Below are 24,439 nucleotides of genomic sequence, written 5' to 3'. Positions count from 1 at the left end.
ATGTATTTGATGAGGATATCAGTATGATCTTGGAGAACACTCTCAGGGGAACATCAAAGAGAAAGTTGGAGGTGATGGGCGATATGATTTACGATGTTGCAAAGTACAGGTTTGGTTTGGTTGAGTAGAAGAAAGCAAAGCCTACACAGCAACCAAGCAGGTACCAGAAGGAGATTAGTAGGTTGAGGAGAGAGCTTAGATCGTTGAGACAGAGGTGGAAAGTAGCAAGTGAGGTTGACAGCCAGGGCTTGCTGATCTCCAAGAGCATTTTCGAATAAAGTTAGCATCGCTCCGTCGTACAGAGTCACAACGTGAAAAGAGAAAGAAGAGAGAGAAGCCAAGAAAGTCGTTCTTTGAGAACCCTCACGATTTCACAAAGAAACTGTTTGAACAAAGTAAGAGTGGGCAGCTTAACATCTCTCAACAAGAGCTTGACGATCACCTAGCAAGCACCTCTCTAACGAACAGTGGGAGGCTCCTTTGCTTGACATTTCAGGGCTTGTGAAGCCTACCAAGCCAGGAGTGAAGTTCGATCTGTCAGAACCCAAACTGGCAGAAGTCGAACGGTTCATCAGAAAGGCAAGGTCAGGCTCAGTGCCAGGACCTAATGGAGTGCTGTATAGGGTGTTCAAGAAATGTGAAGAGCTGAGGAAATACTTGTGGAAATTGTTAATGGTGGTGTGGAGACAAGGTGTTCTCCCTTTGCCATGGAGTGAGGCTGAAGGAATAGACATCCCGAAGGAAGAGAATTCTTCTACATTGAATCAGTTCTGACCAATTTCACTCCAAAATGTAGATGGAGAGATTATGTTTGGCATTCTGGCAGAAAGAATATCTTTATTTGTGATAGAGAATGGATTAGTAAATACATCTGTGCAGAAGGCAGGAATACCAGGCTTCCCAGGATGCCTTGAACATTCTCGTATGATATGGCATACCATCCAGGAGTCAAAAAGGTTGAGAAGAAATCTGGCTGTAGTTTGGCATGATCTGGCAAATGCGTATGGTTCTGTTCCCCATGTCCTGATTGAGTTTGCGATGGAATTCCTATGGATTCCTGCTAAGGTGAGGAACTTTGTTATGTAGTACTACAACGATTTCCGGATGAGGTTTTCCACTCAGCAGTTTACAACTAGGTGGCAGAGCTTGGATGTTGGTATCCCAATGGGGTGTGCAATTTCACCCATCCTTTTTGTGTTAGCCATGGAGGTCATTGTGAGGGCTGCAGAATCAGTGGGACCAGGTATCGCACTTGATGGCGGAGAAGAGTTACCACTAATACGAGCGTTCATGGATGATCTTACCCTTTTGGATCCCAGCATGGAAGCAGTGGAAAATGTATTATCTAGACTTGAGGAGCTAATGGATTGGGGAAGAATGAAGTTCAAGACCAAGAAGTCAAAGAGCCTTGTTCTTAGGAGTGGAAAGCTGGTTGACTTTCATTTCACCCTTTGTGGAGAGGAGATTCCATCCATTCAGGACCAACCAGTTAAGAGCCTCGGGCAACGGTACACAGAAGAGCTGAGAGACACCAAGAGGGTTCAAGAGACAGGAGAACAGATCAGCAGAGGTCTGATGTCTGTTGACAAGTGTGGCTTGCCTGGCTAGTTGAAGTTGTGGTGCTTGCAGTACGAAATGATGCCACGGATAATGTGGCCACTAACTGTCTATGAAGTGGCAATGTCCCATGTTGAGGCAACGGAACGGAAGATCAACAAGTATGTGAAGAAATGGCTTGGAGTACCGAGCAGTCTCACCAATGTTGCAATCCACAGTAGCCAGACAAAGCTTACCATCCCAGTGCAATCCCTTGTTGAAGAGGTCGAGGTAGCCAACGTAAGATCACTCTTGATGCTTCGAGACTCAAAAGACTCTGTTATCAAGAACACCCAGCCGGATGTGAGATCAGGCAGGAAGTGGTCAGCCCGTGTAGCAGCTGATAAGGCAGAGTCTAGATTGAAGCACAAGGAGATGGTTGGGGCTATCCAGCTAGGCCACCAGGGACTTAGATGGACAACCCACAAGTGGTGGTCATCTTCTACAGGTAAGGAGCGCCGTGAGCTTGTAACACAAGAAATACATAGAACATAGAACATAGAATAGTACTGCACAGTACAGGTCCTTCAGCCCACAATGTTGTGCCGACCCTCAAACCCTGCCTCCCATATAAACCCCACCTTAAGTTCCTCCATATACCTGTCTAGTAGTCTCTTAAACTTCACTAGTGTATCTGCCGCCACCACTGACTCAGGCAGTGCATTCCACACACCAACCAGCTCTCTGAGTAAAAAACCTTCATCTAATATCCCCCTTGAACTTCCCACCCCTACCTTAAAGCTATGTCCTTTTGTATTGAGCAGTGGTGCCCTGGGGAAGAGGTGCTGGCTATCCACTCTATCTATTCCTCTTATTACCTTGTACACCTCTATCATGTCTCCTCTCATCCTCTTTCTCTCCAAAGAGTAAAGCCCTAGCTCCCTAATACGAGAGGTAGAAGAGGAGAAGAGGAGAGGAGGTTAACTAAAACAGCTGGCCTGGCCAAACAAGGGGCTTGGACCCGGTGGGAAAGTGTTCAACAACGACGCCTATCTTGGATTGTTCTGTGGCAGATGGAACCGCTCCGCATTTCTTTTCTATGCAGAGCAGCATACGATCTGCTCCCAACACCAGCCAACCTCAGCACCTGGTATGAAGATAAGACAGACAGGTGTGCTGCTTGTGGCGAGAAGGGAACACTTCAACATATTTTGAGTGCATGCAGAGTCAATCTTTCCAGCAGCATGTACACTTGGAGACATAACAACATTCTCAAAGTTGTAACAGAAGCAGTTGAGCAGAGAGTACTGCAGCACAACTTATCTCATGCCCCATGCTGCACAGAACATCGCATATCATTTGTGAAAGAAGGCTCCAAGTCAATGGTGCACAGTGCAGGCCCACGATCAAGCATACTTTCTTCAGCCAATGATTGGTGTGTCAAGGCTGACCTGGACGGGAAAGACATTTTCCCGGAGCAAATAGTTTTCTCCACGTTGCATCCAGAAATAATCTGACGCCAGTAAAGAAGTGGTTATTGGTGAACTCACAGAGCCCTGAGAAGACAACATCGATGAAGCCCTTGAGCGCAAGTTAACCAAGTATACAGAATTAAGATCAGAGTGCATAGACAGAGGGTGGAAGGTCTCATGCTATCCATTCTAAGTAGGCTGCCATGGGTTTATTGCGTTCACTCTCCAGAAGTGGCTGCGTGACCTTGGCTTCACTAGAAGAGAGATCAAGCCAACCAGCAGGGCTGTAGCTGAGGCAGCAGAGAAAGGATCAGCATGGGTGTGGACCAAGTATTTCCAGAGGGGCAGATAATCAGACAGTGTATACATATCTTGCAAACCCTTCAGTAGTTGCATAGACACCTGAAGAGTAGACTACCTGTTGGATGGAAGTGACCAAGAACTCTGATAGAGGCTGATGCCAAGTTTTTAAGCTCACCAGTGAGAAGTAGTGCTTTAGCATTGCTGGCCCACCACCTCGAGGGAGTCTTGATCATAAGTGGGCCGAAACTCCTGAAGACAGGTGGCAGATCAACTGATGATCCCACTGGTGATAGCACAGGACAGTTAACATCTTAGTCCACGTGTATTTTTTTAACTCTACGATGTTTATGAGTGTCAAATAATGTACAGAAAGGGAAATAAAGAGAGGGGGAAGGCAGATTAGTAGAAGAGAGTGACAGGCAGACAGGGAAAAATTCTTTAGTGGCATTTCACCAAATAGAGGACTGTAAATCCACTGTTTAAATTATTTACATTCTGCAGTTGATTGGACGGATGCTCTGTGCCACGGGTGCCTGATTTCATTTTAATTAATTACTTAAAGAGCAAGGAAGATCTGAATCTGTCAACGTCTTACCAAAGGATCAGGTAAGATGTCTTTCATTTTAACAGACTCTCAGCAGGCTGCATATTTCACTATGGTAACAAGCTCAATGGAGTTGACTGGACATTCTACATGTGGACTATAGAGTGATCTTCAGTCTGTGAGTACTGGAGAGAGGGCAGCTTCCATCACATCCACTGAACATGTATCCTGACTGGTGGCATCATGGTCTGGTACGTAATTCAAATGCACAGGGATATAAAAATCTACAGAGAGTAGAGGAATCATTGCAGGCACATCCTTCCCCACTACCGGCTAGTATCTATATGCCCCGAAAAGATAAAGTCGAGTTTGTTGTTATATGCATTAGTACATGTATGCTCTGGGGTAATAACTTACTTGCAGCAGCATCACAGGCATGTAGTATCATATAAGCAGCAGTCACAAGTAAAACGTAAGTCAAATGCGACTTTTACAAAAAAGAACGCAATTGGAACAAATAAAAGTGGTCATAGTGTTTCTAAACTCTTCAGATTATGGTTATATCGGTTGCTTCAAGGACTGAATAAGTTAAGGGAAATATTTATTCTTGAACCTAATGGTGTTGGAATTCAGCCTTTGTACTTCCAGCCCAGTGGTCACTTTGGGAAAGTGACACGGCCTGGATGAGGGCAACACCTGTCATCAAAATAACCTCTTCCCTTCAGCCATTTGGTTCTTGAACCAACCTGCACAACCCCAACCACTACCTTTGTATGTCACATGATGAACACGTTGCACTGAAATGGGTTTTATTTGTTCTAATTGTGCTCTTTCTTATATAATTTTTTATAGATTTTTGTTTTTCTTCTTAATATCATGTCTCTAATTTTATGCCTATGATGCTACGGCAAGAAAGTTTTTCATTGCATTAATGCATACAGGTACTTATGCACATAACAATAACTCCACTTTGACTTTGAGGTGATGAGAGAAGCCATGGGATGCTGGTGATCTGTCCACACATTCCCCAGCAATGGGCTGCAATGATTGTGCCAACCGGAATGTAGCCCTGAATGACACATCTCTGCAGCTCTCACCCCAGGCTGTCCAAAACCTGGTCCTCACAGGAAGTCTTTCCAATCCAAGCCATGGGATCATTCATTGCTGGCTCACAACACAGCCGTGTAATAAGTAACGCATCTCTACCACATATACAATCTAATTGCCCTTTTTACTGCTTTTGCTCTTGGGAGCACATCCTGATCGATAATTGCAGTACCAGTGACCAGTGAAAAACGACACTGCACTTCTTTCACACACTTACCATGTTCAGCAAGTTACAAATAAAGCAGCCCTTCCCCATTTAATCGGTGAAGATACTCCCCACTCTGGGGGGGGGCGGCGGGGTGGTGTCAGCATTCATGCTGTTGAACTCTTGAAATAAAGGGGATAACCTTACTGAACTTCATTTGCCCCGCCATTGAAATATTTCCACAATGAATGGACTCACTTCCAAGGACTCTTCATCACATGTTCTCAATAGTTATTTTGCTTATTTAGTTATGATTATTATTTCTTCTTTTTGGATTTGCACAGTTTATTGTCTTTACACTCTTATTAGATACCCCATTTGGGCAGTCTTTCATTGATTCTGGGATTATGGCTATTATAGTATAGATTTATTTATTTATTTATTTATTTATTGATAGTGGAATAGTCTCTTTGGGCCATGCAATCTCCTGATTTACTCCTAGCCTGATCACGGGACAACTTACAATGATCAATTAGCCTACCGGCCGGTACATCTTTAAACTACGGAAGGAAACCGGATCACCTGGAGGAAACCCACATGGTCACAGGGAGAACATACAAACTACTCACAGGCAGTGGGGGGAGTTCAACCTGGGTCACCTGCACTAGAAAACATTGTGCTAACTGCTGCTGGTTATTTCTTCAGTGGTTTGAACGGGGCACAACTGCTCAAGCACGTGGAGGTTGGCCAGTGAGAACAGCGGGAAGAGTTTAAAAGTGAGGAAGCCTCCCGGACGGCCACACCTGTACCAGGTGCGTCGAGCTGCAGCTCCTTAGGGACTGCATTAGGGAACTGGAGACGCAGCTCGATGACCTTCGTCTGGTCAGGGAGAGTGAGGAGGTGATAGAGAGGAGCTATAGGCAGGTAGTCAATTCGGGGTCTCGGGAGACAGATAACTGGGTAACGGTCGGGAGAGGGAAAGGCAAGAAGCAGATGTTAGAGAGTACCCCAGTGGCTGTACCCCTTAACAATAAGTACTCCTGCTTCAGTACTGTTGGGGAGACGGACTACCTGGGGGAAGCAACAGTGGCCCTGCCTCTGGCACAGAGTCTGGCCCTGTGGCTGAAAACGATAGGGAAAGGAAGAGGATGGCAGCAGTGATAGGAGACTCTATAGTTAGGGGGTCAGATAGGCGATTCTGTGGATGCAGGAAAGAAACGCGGATGGTAGTTCGCCTCCCAGGTGCCAGGGTCCGGGATGTTTCTGATTGTGTCCACAATATCTTGAAGTGGGAAGGAGAACAGCCAGAGGTCGTGGTACATATTGGAAACAATGACATAGGTAGGAAAAGGGAGGAGGCCTTGAAAACAGACTACAGGGAGTTAGGAAGGAAGTTGAGAAGCAGGACCTCAAAGGTAGTAATCTCAGGATAATGCGTGGCTAAGGGATTGGAGCGGGCACAGGGATTCAGATTTCTGGATCATTGGGACCTCTTCTGGGGCAGGTGTGACGTGTACAAAAAGGAAGGGTTGCACTTGAAGCTGAGGAGGACAATTATCCTGGTGGGGAGGTTTGCAAAGGTTATTGGGGAGAGTTTAAACTAGAATTGCTGGGGGGTGGGAACCAAACTGAAGTGACGGAGGAAAGGGAGGTTTGCTAACAAATAGAGAAAGCTCAGAGACAGTGCGAAAGGGAGGATAGGCAGGTGATAGAGAAGGGATGCACTCAGACGGATGGTTTGAGATGTGTCTATTTTAATGCGAGGAGTATTATGAATAAAGCGGATGAGCTTAGAGCGTGGATCAGCGCTTGGAGCTTTGATGTTGCGGCCATTACAGAGACTTGGATGGTGCAGGGGCAGGAATGGCTACTTCAAGTGCCAGGCTTTAGATGTTTCAGAAAGGACAAGGAGGGAGGAAAAAGAGGTGGGGGTGTGGCACTGCTGATCAAAGATAATGTCATGGCTGCAGAAAAGGAGGAAGTCATGGAGGGGTTGTCTACAGGGTCTCTGTGGGTGGAAACTAGGAGTAGGAAGGGGTCAATAATTCTACTTGGTGATTTTTATAGACCACCCAATAGTAACAGGGACATCGAGGAGCAGATAGGGAGACAGATTCTGCAAAGGTGTAATTAGAACAGGGTTGTTGTGGTGGGAGATTATAATTTCCCAAATATTAAATGGCATCTCGCTGTAGTGAAGGGCTTAGATGGGGTGGAGTTTGTTAGGTGTGATCAGGAAGGTTTCTTGACTCAATATGTAGATAAGCCTACAAGAGGCGAGCCTGTACTTGATCTGGTATTGGGAAATGAACCTGGTCAGTGATCACAATTCTATCTACTTTACCACAGCATTGGAGAGGGATAGGAATAGACAAGTTAGGGAAACGTTTAATTGGAGTAAGGGGAACTATGAGGCTATCAGGCAGGAAATTGGAGACTTAAATTGGAAACAGATGTTGTCAGGGAAAAGTGCGGAAGAAATGTGGCAAATATTCAGGGGATATTTGTGTGGAGTTCTGCACAGGTACGTTCCAATGAGACCGAGAAGTTATGGTAGCGTACAGGAACCGTGGTGTACAAAGGCTGTAATAAATCTAGTCAAGAAGAAAAGTAAAGTTAAAAAAACTAGGTAATGATAGAGATCTAGAAAATTGTAAGGCTAGCAGGAAAGAGCACAAGAATAAAATTAGGAGAGCCAAAAGAGGCCATGAGAAGGCCTTGGTGGACAGGATTAAGGAAAACCCTAAAGTATTCTACAAGTATGTGAAGAGCAAAAGTATAAGACGTAAGAGAATAGGACCAATCAATTGTGACAGTGGGAAAGTGTGTATAAAACTGGAGGAGATGACAGAGGTACTTAATGAATTCTTTTCTTCAGTATTCACTATGGAAAAGGATCTTGGCGATTGTAGGAATGACTTGCAGTGGACTGAAAAGCTTGAGCATGTAGATATTAAGGAAGAGGATGCGCTGGAGCTTTTGGAAAGCACCAAGTTGGATAAGTCACTGGGACTGGACGGGATGTACCCCAGGCTACTGTGGGAAGTGAGGGAGGAAATTGCTGAGCCTCTGGTGATGATCTTTGTATCATCAATGACAACGGGAGAGGTTCTGGAGGATTGGAGGTTTGCGAATGTTTCCTTGTTCAAGCAAGGGAGTAGGGATAATCCAGGAAATTATAGACCAGTTAGTCTTACTTCAGTGTTTGATAAGTTGGTGGAGAAGATCCTGAGAGGCAGGATTTATGAACATTTGGAGAGGCATAATATGATTAGGAATAGTCAGCATGGCTTTGTCAAAGGCAGGTCATGCCTTACGAGCCTGATTGAATTTCTTGAGGACGTGACTAAACACATTGATGAAGGTAGAGCAGTAGATGTAGTGAATATGGATTTTAGCAAGGCATTTGATAAGATACCACATGCAAGGCTTTTTGAGAAAGTAAGGAGGCATGAGATCCAAGGGGAAATTGCTTTGTGGATCCAGACCTACCTTGCTCACAGAAGGCAAAGAGTGGTTGTAGATGGGTCATATTCTGCATGGAGGCCATTGACTAGTGGTGTGCCTCAGGGATCTGTTCTGGGACCTCTACTCTTTGTGATTTTTATAAATGACCTGGTTGAGGAAGTGGAGGGATGGGTTAGTAAATTTGCTGATGACACAATGGTTGGGGGCGTTATGGATAGTGTGGAGGGCTGTCAGAGGTTACAGCGGGACATTGATGGATGCAAAACTGGGCTGAGAAGTGGCAGATGGAGTTCAACCCAGATAAGTGGTTCATTTTGGTAGGTCAAAAATGATGGCAGAATATAGCATTAATGGCAAGACTCTTGGCAATGTGGAGTGTCAGAGGGATCTTGGGGTTCGAGTCCATAGGCCACTCAAAGCTGCTACGCAGGTTGGCTCTGGGGTTAAGAAGGCATACGGTGCATTGGCCTTCATCAATCATGGGATTGAGTTTAAGAGCCGAGAGGTAATGTTGCAGCTATATAGGACCTTGCTTAGACCCCACTTGCAGTACTGTGTTCAATTCTGGTCGCTTCATTACAGGAAGGTCGTGGAAACCACAGAAAGGGTGCAGAGGAGACTGACAAGGATGTTGTCTGGATTGGGGAGCATGCCTTATGAGAATAGGTTGAGTGAACTCGGCCTTTTCTCCTTGTAATGACGGAGGATGAGAGGTGACCTGATTGAGGTGTACAAGATAATGAGAGGCATTGATCATGTGGATAGTCAGAGGCTTTTTCCCAGGGTTGAAATGGCTAGCATGAGAGGACATAGTTTTAAGGTGCTTGGAGGCAGGTACACAGGAGATGTCAGGGGTAAGTTTTTTATGCACAGAGTGGTAAGTGCGTGGAATGGGCTGCTGGCGGCTGTGGTAGAGGTGGAAATGATAGGGTCTTTTAAGAGACTCCTGGATGGATACATGGAGCTTAGAAAAATAGAGGGCTATGGGTAACCCTAGGGTAGTTCTAAGGTAAAGACATGTTCGGCACAGCTTTTTGGGCCGAAGGGCCTGTATTGTGCTGTAGGTTTTCTATGTTTCCATGTTTCTACTACAGCGCGGCCCTGTTATGGTTATTATTCTATTATGGATTTATTCAGTATGCCCATAGGAAAATGAATCTTAGGGTTGTATATGGTGACATATATGGATTTCAATAATAAAATTTACTCTAATCTCTGAACTTTTGAGGGATTAGGATGAGAGTTAAGCTCGGCCCTTATGGGGGAGTCAGTATCCCACCTCTATACATTCCCTGCAAATCTGCTTCACAGCTGCAAGCTGAGATACAGATGTGCTTTGAGAACATTTTCCCATTATTGGAAAATCTCGTAAGTGAATCATTGAGAGCTTTCTTTGGAGGCTGTCGAAAAATTTTACTGACATTCTTCTAATTCGTGAGAACACTGTGATAAGTGGATCCTGAAAACTTTAGAACGTAAACATCCTCCAATTGGGAAATATTAATCATTTTTTTCCCTCCGCAGTGTCTAAACATGACGATACAGACACTGTAGATTCTGCAGGTAGGAGAAACAAAATGGTCAGATATGCCCAGTAAGTCATCAACCCACCCTTATCTGGTTCCTGTTATCATCTTCCTGACTTATCCATTTATCATCGGCTATCCTCTGTCTGCACCTCCACCCTCCCTCCCACCTGAACCAGGATCAGAATCTGGTTTAGTACCACCACATGTACTGTGAAATCTGTAAAAATTACTGTAAGTTTCAAGAATAAATAGTGCAAAATGGAATAGTGAGCTAGTGTTCATGGACCATTCAGAAATCAGATGACGTAGGGGTTAATGCTGTTCCTAAAACATTGAGTGTGTGTCGTCAGTCTCCTAAACCTTTTCCCCAATGATACTACCAAGAGAGGATATCCCAGATTCTGAGCTTCTTTAATGATGGATGCTCCCTCTTGATGCTCTATCTGACTGTTTTTCTCTTTCCTTCTCAGTTTCTACTTAGCATCCACTAGCCACCAACTCCTGACTCCACTTGTTACCCTTCCATACCATCCTCATCCGTCCAGCATCCTCCTGCTCATCAGGTTCCACCTACCATCTGCCAGCTCCTGACTCACCCCACCCTCTCAATTCTTTTTACTTTCCGTCTCCCCCTCTACACTCTTAGTCTTGATGCAGGGACTTAATGCCAAACTGCTAACTATTCCTTTGACCGCCTGCAAGGAAATGCCACTGACTGGCATATTCCAGGGTGCAGGAGTAGGTGCTGAGGGACGCACTGAAGCTCGGTGGACCTAATGTAAAGGATCTTTGTGGAAGGACCACAGTTTAGTCTCCTTCTGCTACAAAACAGGAAGGGCTGAGGTTAGTGGAGAAATCCCTCAGACATCGAAAGCATTTATCACCTCAGAGTGGCAATGTTCACAACCATGGACTCGGCTGCACAGCAGATTTGGCAATTGCGCTCGTGAATATGTATGTGTCCGCTAATCATTATCTAACTATGGTGGTATTTAACTCCCTTCCTATTGTTGCAGTCTGTGTCGAGACTTGACCAAAGCACAGCAACGTTATACTGCCTGCTTGCATTTGGCCTTGTGAGAAAAGTTGATAATCGTGTCAACTAACGCTGAAGACCATCGGTATTCGTTTTATATTTATATGTTCCTTTCAGCTGCAGTGTTGGCATCTAGTTTTCTATTTGAGAGTTTCAATAATGGCCCAGTTTGACCTAGCGTTTATTGTTTTCTTTTCCCTTAAACCCATGTTTGCATTGAAGTTTGTGAACTAGCAACCTGCTTCACTCTCTCTCTCTCTCCTCGCTTGGGCCATATCCAAACAGACAGACAGCAAGTCTCGATTACACAAAGATGGACCCAGCAGAGAGAGGACAGCTGACCTTGGCCCTGAGATTCATTGGCCAAGTAGGGGACAAGCTACAGGCAATTGAGTCTGTTCTCATGTTAGTCTCATGTCGACAAGCCCAAACTCATCTAGAGGAACAGGAATCATCCCTCGCAGCAGCTGTCCATGAACTCACTGCAGACTGTCATTAGCATTCTTGCCAACACAATTCAGCAGCCTCTGGCCGCCTCAGTCCCACTCCCAGCATCTCGCAGGCCCTCCTTTTCTCCTGCCTTCGGATCCCCATAGACCCCCAAGTCTATACATTAACCAAGTATTCCACCACCAGGCAGAGACTCTGGTGATCCCGATGGCTGCAGAAATTTTATTACCCAATGCGAGCTGAAATTACAAGCACAGCCTGGTCGTTTTGGTGATGATGAGTGAAAGCTGGCAAACATGGTCAATCACCCAGATGGTCCTCCACACAGCCGATTAAACGCTTAACAGGAGCAAAGATACCTTGCAGCCCAGTCGTTCAAGCATTTTGTTACAGAGTTAAGGAGGGTTTTTACCTTCTGGTACGGGGTCAGGAAGTCAGGAAGCTGCCCACTGACTCCTGGATTTGTGCCAAGGCCAAGGGACGATGACAGCCTATGCAATCAAATTCCACCCACTTGCAGTAGAAGTGCAATGGAATGACAGATCTCTCTTCACTGCCTTCCAGTGTGGACTGAACAGCATGAGAGCACTGTCCGTGATGAGCAGGATAGTCTGAATGATCTGATTAATCTGGCTATTTGATTTGACGACCGGGTAACAGAGTGGCGCAGGGAAAGAGTATCTCAATCTTCCTACGCATCTTCTAATCACCGTCTTTCCTTGCCCTTGCCTTCTCCCTCATTACCCAGCACCCAGTCCACGGAGGAGCCTATGCAAATGGGGTGTATGAGCCTGTCTCAGGAGGAAAGAGAGCAGCACAGGAGAACAGGTTCCTGCCTCTGTTGTGGTGATCCAGGATATTTCCGGGCACCGTGTGTCAAACGTCCAGGAAAAGAGGGTACCTGCAACGGGGAGGGGAGTTCTGACAGGGTGTTTCTCTCTTCATTCAGTTTCCTCTAACTGTGTAATGCTTACAGCTTCCTTATCGTGGGGTCTCGAACCCATGAACTTAAAGCACTTATCGATTCTGCTGCAGCCGGCAATCTCACGGACATCTCTCCAGCTCAAGGATGGGGAGTTCTGACTGGGAAATTGAATGAAAAGATTGATGACAAGGCCCTGGACAGTTGACCTCTGGGCAGGGGCTAGATGGCTTTGTGAAGGGCAGATCGTGTCTAACAAGCCTGATAGAGTTCTTTGAGGAGTTGACCAGGCATATAGATGAGGGTAGTGCAGTGGATGTGATCTATATGGATTTTAGTAAGGCATTTGACAAGGTTCCACACAGTAGGCTTATTCAGAAAGTCAGAAGGCATGGGATCCAGGGAAGTTTGGCCAGGTGGATTCAGAATTGGCTTGCCTGTAGAAGGCAGGGGGTGGTGGTGGTGGGAGTACATTCAAGTTGGAGGATTGTGACTAGTGATGTCCCACAAGGATCTGTTCTGGGACCTCTACTTTTCGTGATTTTTATTAACGACCTGGATGTGGGGGTAGAAGGGTGGGTTGGCAAGTTTGCAGACGACACAAAGGTTGGTGGTGTTGTAGATAGTGTAGAGGATTGTCAAAGATTGCAGAGAGACATTGATAGGATGCAGAAGTGGGCTAAGAGCTGGTAGATGGAGTTCAACCCGGAGAAGTGTGAGGTGGTACACTTTGGAAGGACAAACTCCAAGGCAGAGTACAAAGTAAATGGCAGGATACTTGGTAGTGTGGAGGAGCAGCGGGATCTCGGGGTACATGTCCATAGATCCCTGAAAGTTGCCTCACAGGTGGATAGGGTAGTTAAGAAAGTTTATGGGGTGTTAGCTTTCATAAGTCGAGGGATAGAGTTTAAGAGTCGCGATGTAATGATGCAGCTCTATAAAACTCTGGTTAGGCCACACTTGGAGTACTGTGTCCAGTTCTGGTCACCTCACTATAGGAAGGATGTGGAAGCATTGGAAAGGGTACAGAGGAGATTTACCAGGATGCTGCCTGGTTTAGAGAGTATGCATTATGATCAGAGATTAAGGGAGCTAAGGCTTTACTCTTTGGAGAGAAGGAGGATGAGAGGAGACATGATAGAGGTGTACAAGATAGTAAGAGTAATAGATAGAGTGGATACCTAGCGCCTCTTCCCCAGGGCACCACTGCTCAATACAAGAGGACATGGCTTTAAGGTAAGGGGTGGGAAGTTCAAGGGGGATATTAGAGGAAGGTTTTTTACTCAGAGAGTGGTTGGTGCGTGGAATGCACTGCCTGAGTCAGTGGTGGAGGCAGATACACTACTGAAGTTTAAGAGACTACTAGACAGGTATATGGAGGAATTTAAGGTGGGGGCTTATATGGGAGGCAGGGTTTGAGGGTCGGCACAACATTGTGGGCCGAAGGGCCTGTACTGTGTTGTACTATTCTATGTTCTATGTTTCCAGTGAACCCCTCAAACTTGTGCTCAAAAGCAACCCTAGTGAAGAACTCTCCTTCTATCTGGTTGATTCACCTGAACTGCCACTGGTGCTTGGTCTCCCCTGGTTATCCTGACACAACCCATGGATTGATTGGTCTCTGAAAGCCCTCCAAGAGTGGGGACTGGCCTGCCTACCTGTCTGGGTCCAGCTCAAGCTCCGTTCCATGAACCCCCTCCTTTGTCAGCTAAGGCTGAATATGCTGATCTCCTTGAGGACCTTCAGTAAAATGATGGCCACCTCCCTGCTCCCACACTGGGCACCATATGACTGTGCCATAGACCTCCTAACTAGCACTAGTTCTCCCGGGGGCCAGATCTTTTCCCTCTCTCGTCTTGAAATGGTTGCCATGGAAGAATATATCAAAGAGGCATTGGCCATGGGATTTATCCATCCATCAACCTCGCCAGCAGGAGCGAGCTTCTTTTTTGTGAGCAAAAGAGATGGTAAGCTTCAGCCCTGCATCGATTATTGGCCTCTGTATAATATCACTGCTCCCCATCTGGCGTCTGCATTCGAACATCTCCAGGAAGCAACCATATTTTCCAAAATTGATCAGTGCAATGCTTAGTCTGCTTTGTGTCAGAGAAGGGGATGAGTGGAAGACAGCTTTCGACATCTCTTATGGCTCTATGAGTACCTTGTGATGGCCTTTGGACTCACCCATGCCCCGCTGTTTTCCAGGCTTTAATTAACGATATACTCAGGGAGCTGTTAAACCAGTTTCTTTTTGTGTATTTAGATGACATCCTTGTCTATTACTGCTCTCATCAGGAACATGTTCAGCATGTCCGCAGACTAATCAAACGACTCCTCGAAAATAACCTGCGCGCCAAGCCTGAGAAATGCGAGTTCCGTAAAGACCAGGTGTTGTTTTTGGACTATATACTTACCCCATCCAGTGTTCAAATATAGTATTTGATCATGGATCACAGTTCCCTTCCCTCTTTTGGAAGGCTTTCTGCTCTCCTGTAGGAGCCACGACCAGCCCCTTGTCTGGTTTCCACACCCCATCCAATGACCAGACTGAGAGAGTGAACCAGGCGTTAGAGATGACCCTGAGCTGCATTGCCCCTTCCAACCCCATGTCTTGGAGCTGCTAAATAGTTTGGGCAGAGATCGCCCACAATAACCTCCAGTCATCCTCCATGGGCATGTCGCCCTTCGAATGCCAGAAAGGATTCCAGCCACCACTCTTCCCTGACCAGGAGATTGATGTAGAAGTTCCTGCTGCTGAACTGTTGATCCAGCGCTACAAGCGCACCTGGAGATGAGCCAGGGCTTCTCTGCTACATGCTCAGAAACAACGTGCCTTTCAAGCCAGGAGAACAGGTCTGGTTGGCATCAGTGGATCTTCCCCTGAAAGTCAAGAGCTACAAATTGGCTCCATGCTACATTTGTAGTGGAAAAGGCTATCAACAAGGTCTCATACAGATTGCTTCTGCCAGCAACAATGAAGGTCCACCCAGTATTCCAGGTTTCCCAGCTCAAGCCTGTTACTACCTCTTCCCTGGTCCCAGTCACCCACCACCCCTCCTCCCCGCTTGCTAGATAGTTCCCTGGTCTATATGGTGTGGCATCTCCTGGCATCTGGCCTGGTGGATTGTGGATTGTGGATTGGGAGTGGTACGGTCCTGAAAAACATTCTTGGATCCTGGCAAAGGACATCTTGGACAAATCGCTCACCAGGACTTACAACTGACACAGTCCTGTGGTGCCTCAGGAAATGCACCCTGTCACAACTACAGACTTGGCAGCACAGCCGACTCGGCAATTGCGCTTGTGAATATGCATGTATCAGCTAATTACTATTTCATTATGGTATTTATCTCTCTTCTTTTTATTGTTGAAACTTGACCAAAGCACAGCACCGTTATACTGCTTGCTTGCATTCGGCCTTTCCTGAAAAAAGCGGACTATCGAGTCGACTGATGCTGAAGACCAGCGCAATTCATTTTAGATTTAGATATTCCTTTCAGCCATAGCGTTAGCATCCAGTTTTCTGTTTGAGAGTTTAGTTAACGGCCCTGTTTGGCTTAGTGTTTATTGTTTTCTTATTCCTTAAAACATTTTTCACTTTAAAGTGCGTGAACTATCAACCCACTTCAGTCTCTCTCTCTCTCTGTGCACATGGGCCTTATCCAAATGGACTGACACAATGATGTCATTTTTTTTTTAAGAAGTGTTAAAATGACTGGAATTGTTGATCAAATGACCCGAGAATATATAATATCTCTTTGCACTGGATTGTCATTTTGTACAGTATATATATTGTATTATTAATGAAGTTTATTTCTAAGATAAAGAAGAAACCCTTTTCCCTTCATGATGCTGCTTGACCTAATGAGTTCTTCTGGCACCTTCTATTCATGGACAATTTGAAATTATATTCTCCTTCATCAGTTTATATAGGCATCCGTTAGTCTCATGAGTCCATGGATTTGCGCCTTTGAAGGTTTCCAGGGCGCAGGCCTGGGCAAAGTTGTATGGAAGACCAGCAGTTGCCCATGCTGCAAGTCTCCCCTCTCCACGCCACCGACGTTGTCCAAGGGAAGGGCATTATGACCCATACAGCTTGGCACCGGTGTCATCGCAGAGCAACGTGTGGTGAAGTGCCTTGCTCAAGGACACAACATGCTGCCTCAGCCAAGGTTTGAACTAGCGACCTTCAGATCACTAGACAAACGCCTTAACCACTTGGTCACGTGCCTTCATCAGTACTGCTAAAGCAATTAGTTCAAATAGTAGAACTATTTTCTAAAGACACAAACATGAACTTTGGACTGGATAAATGCAGAACATTAGAGAGGTGTAATAGAGCTAGGAGAATATAAAACAGAGCAGCAAGTTACAATACAACCGATGGATGAATATGAAACATGTAAGTATGTGGGATATCAACAAGAAAAGTAAATTGATCATAGCGCAGTAAACTTTTCACAGAATTACCTCAAGGCTTAAGAAAATCTGTCAAACAGTGCTCAATAGTAAAAATATAACAAAGGCAATAAACACTTTTGCTACCCATATTGATGTATTCTTTTAGCATAATATCTTGGTCTGAAACTGATATGGAAAATTTACAAAATTAAAGAACTGAAATTACATACAGTAGTTTAGAAAACACTGTGTACACTCAAACACACTTAGATTAAGACTACCTAGAACAGAAGGAGGAAGAGGGATAACATAAATGTAAAACTTTACACAGCAGCCAGATAAAACTTCTAAGGTTAGAGTCTCATCAAATAAAACGGGATTCAGCACTCCACACGAGCATATGCAATTCTGATAAATGCACACCACCAAACTTAAATAAAAGGACAACCCAGAAAAATGAAGGAATTATCACTCTAGGAGAACATGTTAACCAATTGAAGAGTATGATCCTCCATGGAAGACATCCCTTTGATCTGAGCAAAGTACATGTCGACAAGGAAGCATTAAACACCTGGCTAAGAGTTGGAGACCTCTTCCCAGATGTAGGAGGGTTCCTTGTGGCAAAACAGGACCAGGTGGTTAACACAAAAAATTACAAAAAATACCTAAAAAAAGACCAACAAATTCAAGATGATAAATGCAGAAAATGCGAAGAAAAACCAGAAACAATCCAACACATTACAGGATCCTGCAGCAGTTTAACTCAATCTGATTACTTACACAGGCACAATCAAGTGACAAACATAATTCACCAAAGTGTTGTTTTAAAATGCAAACTCATAAAAGACACCATACCTTACTATAAATACAAGCCTGATCCAGATCCAGTTTTAGAGAAGAGTGGTACAAATTATATTATGACTGATCAATTATTACATATAGGACACTCCATAATATCTGCCCAGATATAATAAACAAGTAAGAACAACTTACTTGATAGATATAGCCATTCCAAACACACATAACTTCAAGAAACCAATAAGTCAAAAACACCAGAAATATGCTGAATTAAAAGAGGAAATTGAAAGACTATGGAACATGAACAGGCTATACATTGTCCCGATAATAATATCTACAACTGGTGTCATCCCAAAGGCACTACACAACAGCATTAAACAATTAGGGCTACACAGCAATATTGATATAAATCTTCAGGATGCCACAATACTAAACACCACTAGAATAATCTGAAAGCTCCTAACAATTTACAAATGGGTGTGCTTGCCTTTGCTTGTACCTCAGGTTTTGAGCTGAGAAAGAATTGTGACCAGTGAAAGGTGCATTGTAGTTATCTAGTCTATTTAATATAAAGGTGTGAATTAGTTTTTCAGAATCATAGTGGCGGAAAAGGACATACTTTTGCAATATATCTTAAGTGTAGAAATGCTGTTCGAGTCACTTTCTTTATGTGGGATTTAAAATCTTATCTCTATGGTCATTCTGTCTTTACGCCATCAGAGTCACTGCCCTTCCCCACTCTCCTTGCATCTTTACAAGCTTAATTTGGTTCCTTTTCAGTTTTGGTGAAGGTGGTTCTGACCTAAAATGTTCATGCTGTTTCTCTTCCCACAGGTGTGGTCTGACCTGCTGAGGGTTTCCAACATTTTGTGTTTTTGAGCTGAAGGGGGAAACCTGCCTTTAATAGTCATAGAAACATAGAAAACCTACTGCACAATACAGGCCCCTCGGCCCATAATGCTATGCCAAACATGTACCTACTTTAGAAATTACCTAGGGTTACCCATAGTTCTCTATTGTTCTATTGGTCTCGTGAGACCATGGATTTGCACCTTGGAAGGTTTCCAGGGCACAGGCCTGGGCAAGGTTGTATGGAAGACCAGCAGTTGCCCATGCTGCAAGTCTCCCCTCTCCACACCACCGATATTGTCCAAGGGAAGGGCACTAGGGCTGATACAGCTTGGCACCGGTGTCGTCGCAAAGCAATGCATGGTTAAGTGCCTTGCTCAAGGATACAACACGCTGCCTCAGCTGAGGCTCGAACTAGCAACCTTTAGGTCTCTAGACTGTTGCCTTAATCACTTGGCCACCCACCAACACATACCTATCCAGGAGTCTCTTAAAAGACCCTATTGTATCCGCCTCCACCACAGTCGCTGACAACCCATTCCATGTACTCACCACTCTCTGCTAAAAAACTTGTCCCTGACATCCCCTCTCTACCTACTTCCAAGCACCTTAAAAATGTGCCCTCTCGTGTTAGCCATTTCAGACTGGGAAAAAACCTCTATCTACACGATCAATGCCTCTCATCATCTTATACACCTCAGAAAAGGCCAAATTCACTCAACCTATTCTCATAAGGCATGCTCCCCAATCCAAGCAACATCCTTGTAAATCTCCTCTGCACCTTTTCTATAGTTTCCGCATCCTTCCTGTAGTGAGGTGACCAGAACTGAGCACAGTACTCCAAGTGGGGTCTGGCCAGGGTTCTTGGAGTATTGTGCTCAGTTCTGGTCACCTCACTACAGGAAGGATGTGGAAACTATAGGAAGGGTGCAGAAGAGAAAGTCAGCAGAACTTGAAAGAGCCTTTAAGTGTCTTGAAATTTTAACTCAAATTCCTATTCCATGTAGAATCTTATTTTCCACACCAGGCGATTTAAGGACTTCAACAAATTCGGTGTCTTACCAGCTCAAGCAGATTCATCAGGAGCTGAGTATGATGACGGACAATGTTGTAAGCCTGACAGCTCAAGTCCACAAACCTCTGGAACTGAGCCCCATTTTTCCCACCTTCTGTGATGAAGTGCTCCATTTCAGCAGTAAATATAAAGGGAACGCGGTCCCTAGCCAAAAACATGGACAAAACATTATTAATGGAATGTGAAGTTCAAAACCTACAGAATTCTGAAATTTAGAAGTGAAAATGCTGGAAATATTTCCACAAACAGCATCTGTGGAAAGTGAAAGAGTTAACATTTCATATTGAATACACTTGGCAGAGCTGAGAAATTGAGGGCAAAAAATTAGTTCTAAGAGATGGAAGGGATGATTTGGACAAGTGGAATATCTCTGATTGAGTGGGACAAGGATTGGCATAGTGATAAGCTACTGAGGAAGCCATTTATCTGATAGATTTATGGATTAATGACAGAGTTGAAAGAAAAAGAGAGACAGAGGAAGAGAAATGGAGGGAGACGGAGAGAGAGAGTGACAGAGAGACGGATAGAGAGAGAGAGAGAGATAGAGAGAGAGATAGGGATAGAGACAGAGATAGAGGTAGAGATAGAGACAGAGAGAGAGATAGAGGTAGTATTAGAAATAAAGACAGAGAGAGAGAAAGAGCAAAAGAAAAGAGAGGGAGAAAACAAAGGGACATATGATAGCAGTAAATTTGAGTAGATTCCAGTCCAACAGGAAGTGTGCAAAGTAAAAAGCTGAATTAATATTAATAAGATTCAGTACACTGTTTTAAAAATAGAAAGTAAGTATTACACATTTACACATAATGAAAGAGCGAATATCTTTCACAGCATGTCAAAGTAGAGTTTTCAACGTGTGGTCACTACAGGAAACACAGAATCCAATCTGATTGCTGCCTGGTCTCTCTAAATGCAAACTGAGGAGTGGCTTGATAATCTGTTTTGTGCTGAGGGCCAAGGGTTACCAGGAGAGTTCTTCTGCACTGCATTGAATAATATGTGGGAAACATTAACAAACTCATTGGTGCCTTACTTTATTACTTTGCTTGAGAGAGAGTTGTGTTGTCAGTACGGTGCTGGTCCATCATAGAAAACATGTTACTCAAGTCCCTCGGATGGTGTTTACAATCAGATCCATCTTACTCAGGGTCTATGCTCATATCCACTGGGGAGATAATTCATTGAAACATAAAAGATCCAGAGGGATCTTCACAGAGTGTTTCCCCTTTTTGGAGATCTACAACTAGGAGTCAATGTTTAAAATAAAGGCTCATTCATTTAAGACTGAAATTTCGAAGGTCATGAGTCTCTGGAATTCTTTCCCTCAAAGGGTGGCAGGAGGAGAGTCACTGAAGTTTTAAGACAGAGCTGGATAGGTTTTTGTTGAACGGGTTCTTGAAATGTGACTGGGGTTAGGGCAGGTGCTTGGAGCTGAGTTTACAATTGGATAAAAAATAATGAATGAAATAAAAAAACCAAAAATAAAATAATGTACATGTTTACACTTGCAGGCTGCCCCCAGCACATCCTTGGCTGTGTTGGTTGTTGAAGCAAACAACACATTTCATTAACATGAGAAAATCTGCAGATGCTCGAATTCCAAAGCAACACACACAAAATGCTGGAGGAACTCAACAGGTCAGGCAGTGTCTACAGCCCAAAACATCGACTGTCTATTCTTTTCCATAGATGCTGCCTGGCCTTCTGAGTTCCTCCAGTGTTTTGTGTGCATGAAACGTTTTATTCCAGGTTTCGATATGCATATGATAAATAAATCTGTATCTAAATCTGAATGGAGGAACAATCCTAAGGGGTAGAAGCAGCCCACTCCATTCCTGATTTGCAGCTTCAGGTTGTGTAAGTTGTAAAGGCAGATCAGACCATCTGGGGACTTTCAAATGCATCACCTCAGCATTAAGCAGGGACAATCTGTCTCAGTGACACTTGAAATCTATGACACATCCATTATACTAACCTCTTCATGTTTAAAATCATCTGAGCATGCCCCAAAAACTTTCCAAAGTCTATGTGGAACATGTGGCCTGAGGTTTTCAGCATGATGTTATCATTATGACGATCACAGATACCCAGCACGAAAGTAGCCACACACCAGCCGGCACAGGAGCTGACGAAGTTTTCCATAGCCTGGTTAGCAAAATATTAAAAAACAATGATATAAAACAATGAAACCAAGGAAATATAGCCAAATAATTCCCTGGTTAAAATTTCTTTCAATGCACAGAAATCTTTGATGCGAGGTTCATGGTTAACGATCCTTCGATCTCATGCAGACAGCCCCAACCAGGATATCAATTCCCTTCACTGCTCAACATGTTAAAATTAGCAAGAGTGAATATTTGAACAAGCAGCATGAGAAATATTAGCCATCCAAGTGAAGTGTCATTAACTTTCAGATCACTTGTAGTAATATGGGAAGGAACTTTGCAGAAGGGCAAAGAGGTGAGTTGCTCCTCTCAAGAGATAATGGTCATAGTCATAGTAGTCATAGTCATACTTTATTGGTCCCGGGGGAAATTGGTTTTCGTTACAGTTGCACCATAAATAATAAATAGTAATAGAACCATAAATAATTAAATAGTAATATGTAAATTATGCCAGTAAATTATGAAATAAGTCCAGGACCAGCCTATTGGCTCAGGGTGTCTGACCCTCCAAGGGACCAGTTGTAAAGTTTGATGGCCACAGGCAGGAATGACTTCCTATGACGCTCTGTACTGCATCTCGGAGGAATGAGTCTCTGGCTGAATGTACTCCTGTGCCCAACCAGTACATTATGTAGTGGATGGGAGACATTGACCAAGATGGCATGCAACTTAGACAGCATCCTCTCTTCAGACACCACCGTGAGAGAGTCCAGTTCCATCCCCACAACATCACTGACCTTACGAATGAGTTTGTTGATTCTGCTGGTGTCTGCCACCCTCAGCCTACTGCCCCAGCACACAACAGCAAACGTGATAGCACTGGCCACCACAGACTTGTAGTACATCCTCAGCATCGTCTGGCAGATGTTAAATGTTTGAGTTAAAACTCACTTTCATGTGTAGTTCCTCAGTAGGGTTGTTTGCCTGGAACCATTTTGTAAGTGTGTCTTCCTTGAATGGCCCAGTAATGCCGTATTGCATGTGGATCTTGGCAAGGGTTGTAGCACCAGGTATCATCTCCACCATCCCTGCAAGAAGTCACAAATGTTGAGTGAAGTAACACCAAAATATTTCTTTAAATTTAGTGTCGTCTAGGATACCATCACAAAACTCACACTGCTGTTTGGAAGGAGTTTGTACGTTCTCCTTGTGACTGTGTGGTGCTCCAGTTCCCTCCCACAGTCAAAAGACATACCAGTTGGATAGATAGATACTTCATTGATCCCAGAGTAAATTACAGTGTCACAGTAGCATTACAGGTGCACAGATATGCAAATATACAAATATAAGAAGTAAGAAAGAATAAAAAAAAGTTATCTCAAACATTCTAACAGGAGGGCATCATCACTTCCCCATCTATAGGTTGACTCATTATAGAGCCTAATGGCTGAGGGAAAGAATGACTTCATGTAGCACGCTTTGGAGCAGCGTGGCTGTCCTAGTTTATTACTGAAAGTGCTCCTCTGTTCAGCCAAGGTGGCATGCAGAGGGTGAGAACCATTGTCCAGAATTGCCAGGATTTTCCGTAGGAACCTTTGTTCTATCATAGCCTCCAGTGTGCCCAGTTTGTCTCCTTTGACTGTTTTTCTAATCAGTTTAATGAGCCTGTTGGGATCACCTGTGTTTATGCCATTGCCCCAGCGGACCACTGCATAGAAGATTGTACGGGTGGCAACAGACTGGTAGAACATGTGAAAGAGAGCCTTGCATACTCCAAAGTAACTCAGCCTCCTCAGGAAGCAAAGGTGACTCTGGCCCTTATTGTACACAGCCTCTGTGTTGGCTCTCCACTCAACTCTGTCATCCAGGTGCACCCCATGTACTTGTAGGTCCTCACCACATCATGTCCTCACCATCAATAGTAACAGGGAACAGTGCAGGCTTAGTCTTCCTAAAGTCCATCACCATCTCTTTTGTCTTACTGATATTGAGCTGCAGATGATTCAGCTTGTACCATTTGACAAAGTCCTCCACCAGGGCCCTGTGTTCATCCCCCCGTCCTCCCTTTATACACTGATCTATTGCTGAGTCATCGGAGAATTTCTGCAGATGGCATGACTTGGTGTTGTACCTGAAGTCTGATTGCTCATCGTAAATTGTCCCACGATTAGGCTATGGTAAAATGGGGGTTGCTGGGTGGCATGGCTTGAAAGGCCAGAAGGGCCTACTTTGTGCTGTATCTCAATAAATAAATAAGTAAATAGAAATGTTAGACATCAAGTAGTATAGTTCCATCATTACTTATTTCACGTGCTCATTTATATTTGATTATTGAAGGATAAGTGATTCACTTTGGAAGATCAAATTTGAAAGCAGAATACAGGACTAATGGCAGGATTCTTGGCTGTGTGGAGGAATGGCGGGAACTTGGGGTCCATGTCTATAGATCCCTCGAAGTTGCCACACAAGTTGATAGGACTGTTAAGAAGGCATATGCTTGCTGGCCTCCATTAGTCAGGGGATTGAGTTCAAGAGCCGTGAAGTTTCAGTTCTATACAACTCTGGTTACATCACACTTGGAATATCATGTTCATTTCTGGTTGCCTCATTATAGGAAGGATGTGGAAGTTTTAGAGCAGATGAAGAGGAGATTTATCAGGATGCTGCTATGATTAGAGAGCATGTCTTACAAGGATAGG

The 24,439-nt window shown here is 44.3% G+C and overlaps 1 protein-coding gene across 2 annotated transcripts in view; it reads right to left on the bottom strand.

Annotated features, from left to right (window-relative positions):
* Positions 1-24,439, bottom strand: part of LOC140186823 (phosphatidylinositol 3-kinase C2 domain-containing subunit gamma-like) — a 273,036-nt gene that overhangs the window by 83,298 nt on the left and 165,299 nt on the right. For both annotated transcript variants that reach the window (XM_072241431.1, XM_072241430.1), the window contains 3 exons: positions 22,692-22,828; positions 21,611-21,780; positions 19,623-19,779 (listed from right to left, as the gene is read on the bottom strand). In XM_072241431.1, coding sequence (XP_072097532.1) covers positions 19,623-19,779; positions 21,611-21,780; positions 22,692-22,828 — 464 coding nt within the window. The remainder of the gene's footprint in view (positions 1-19,622; positions 19,780-21,610; positions 21,781-22,691; positions 22,829-24,439) is intronic.

Source organism: Mobula birostris, chromosome 23 (genome assembly GCF_030028105.1).
Source record: "Mobula birostris isolate sMobBir1 chromosome 23, sMobBir1.hap1, whole genome shotgun sequence".
NCBI lineage: Eukaryota > Metazoa > Chordata > Chondrichthyes > Myliobatiformes > Myliobatidae > Mobula > Mobula birostris.
The sequence above is the reverse complement of the archived record's forward strand: the minus strand, read 5'-3'. Positions and strand labels throughout refer to the sequence as shown.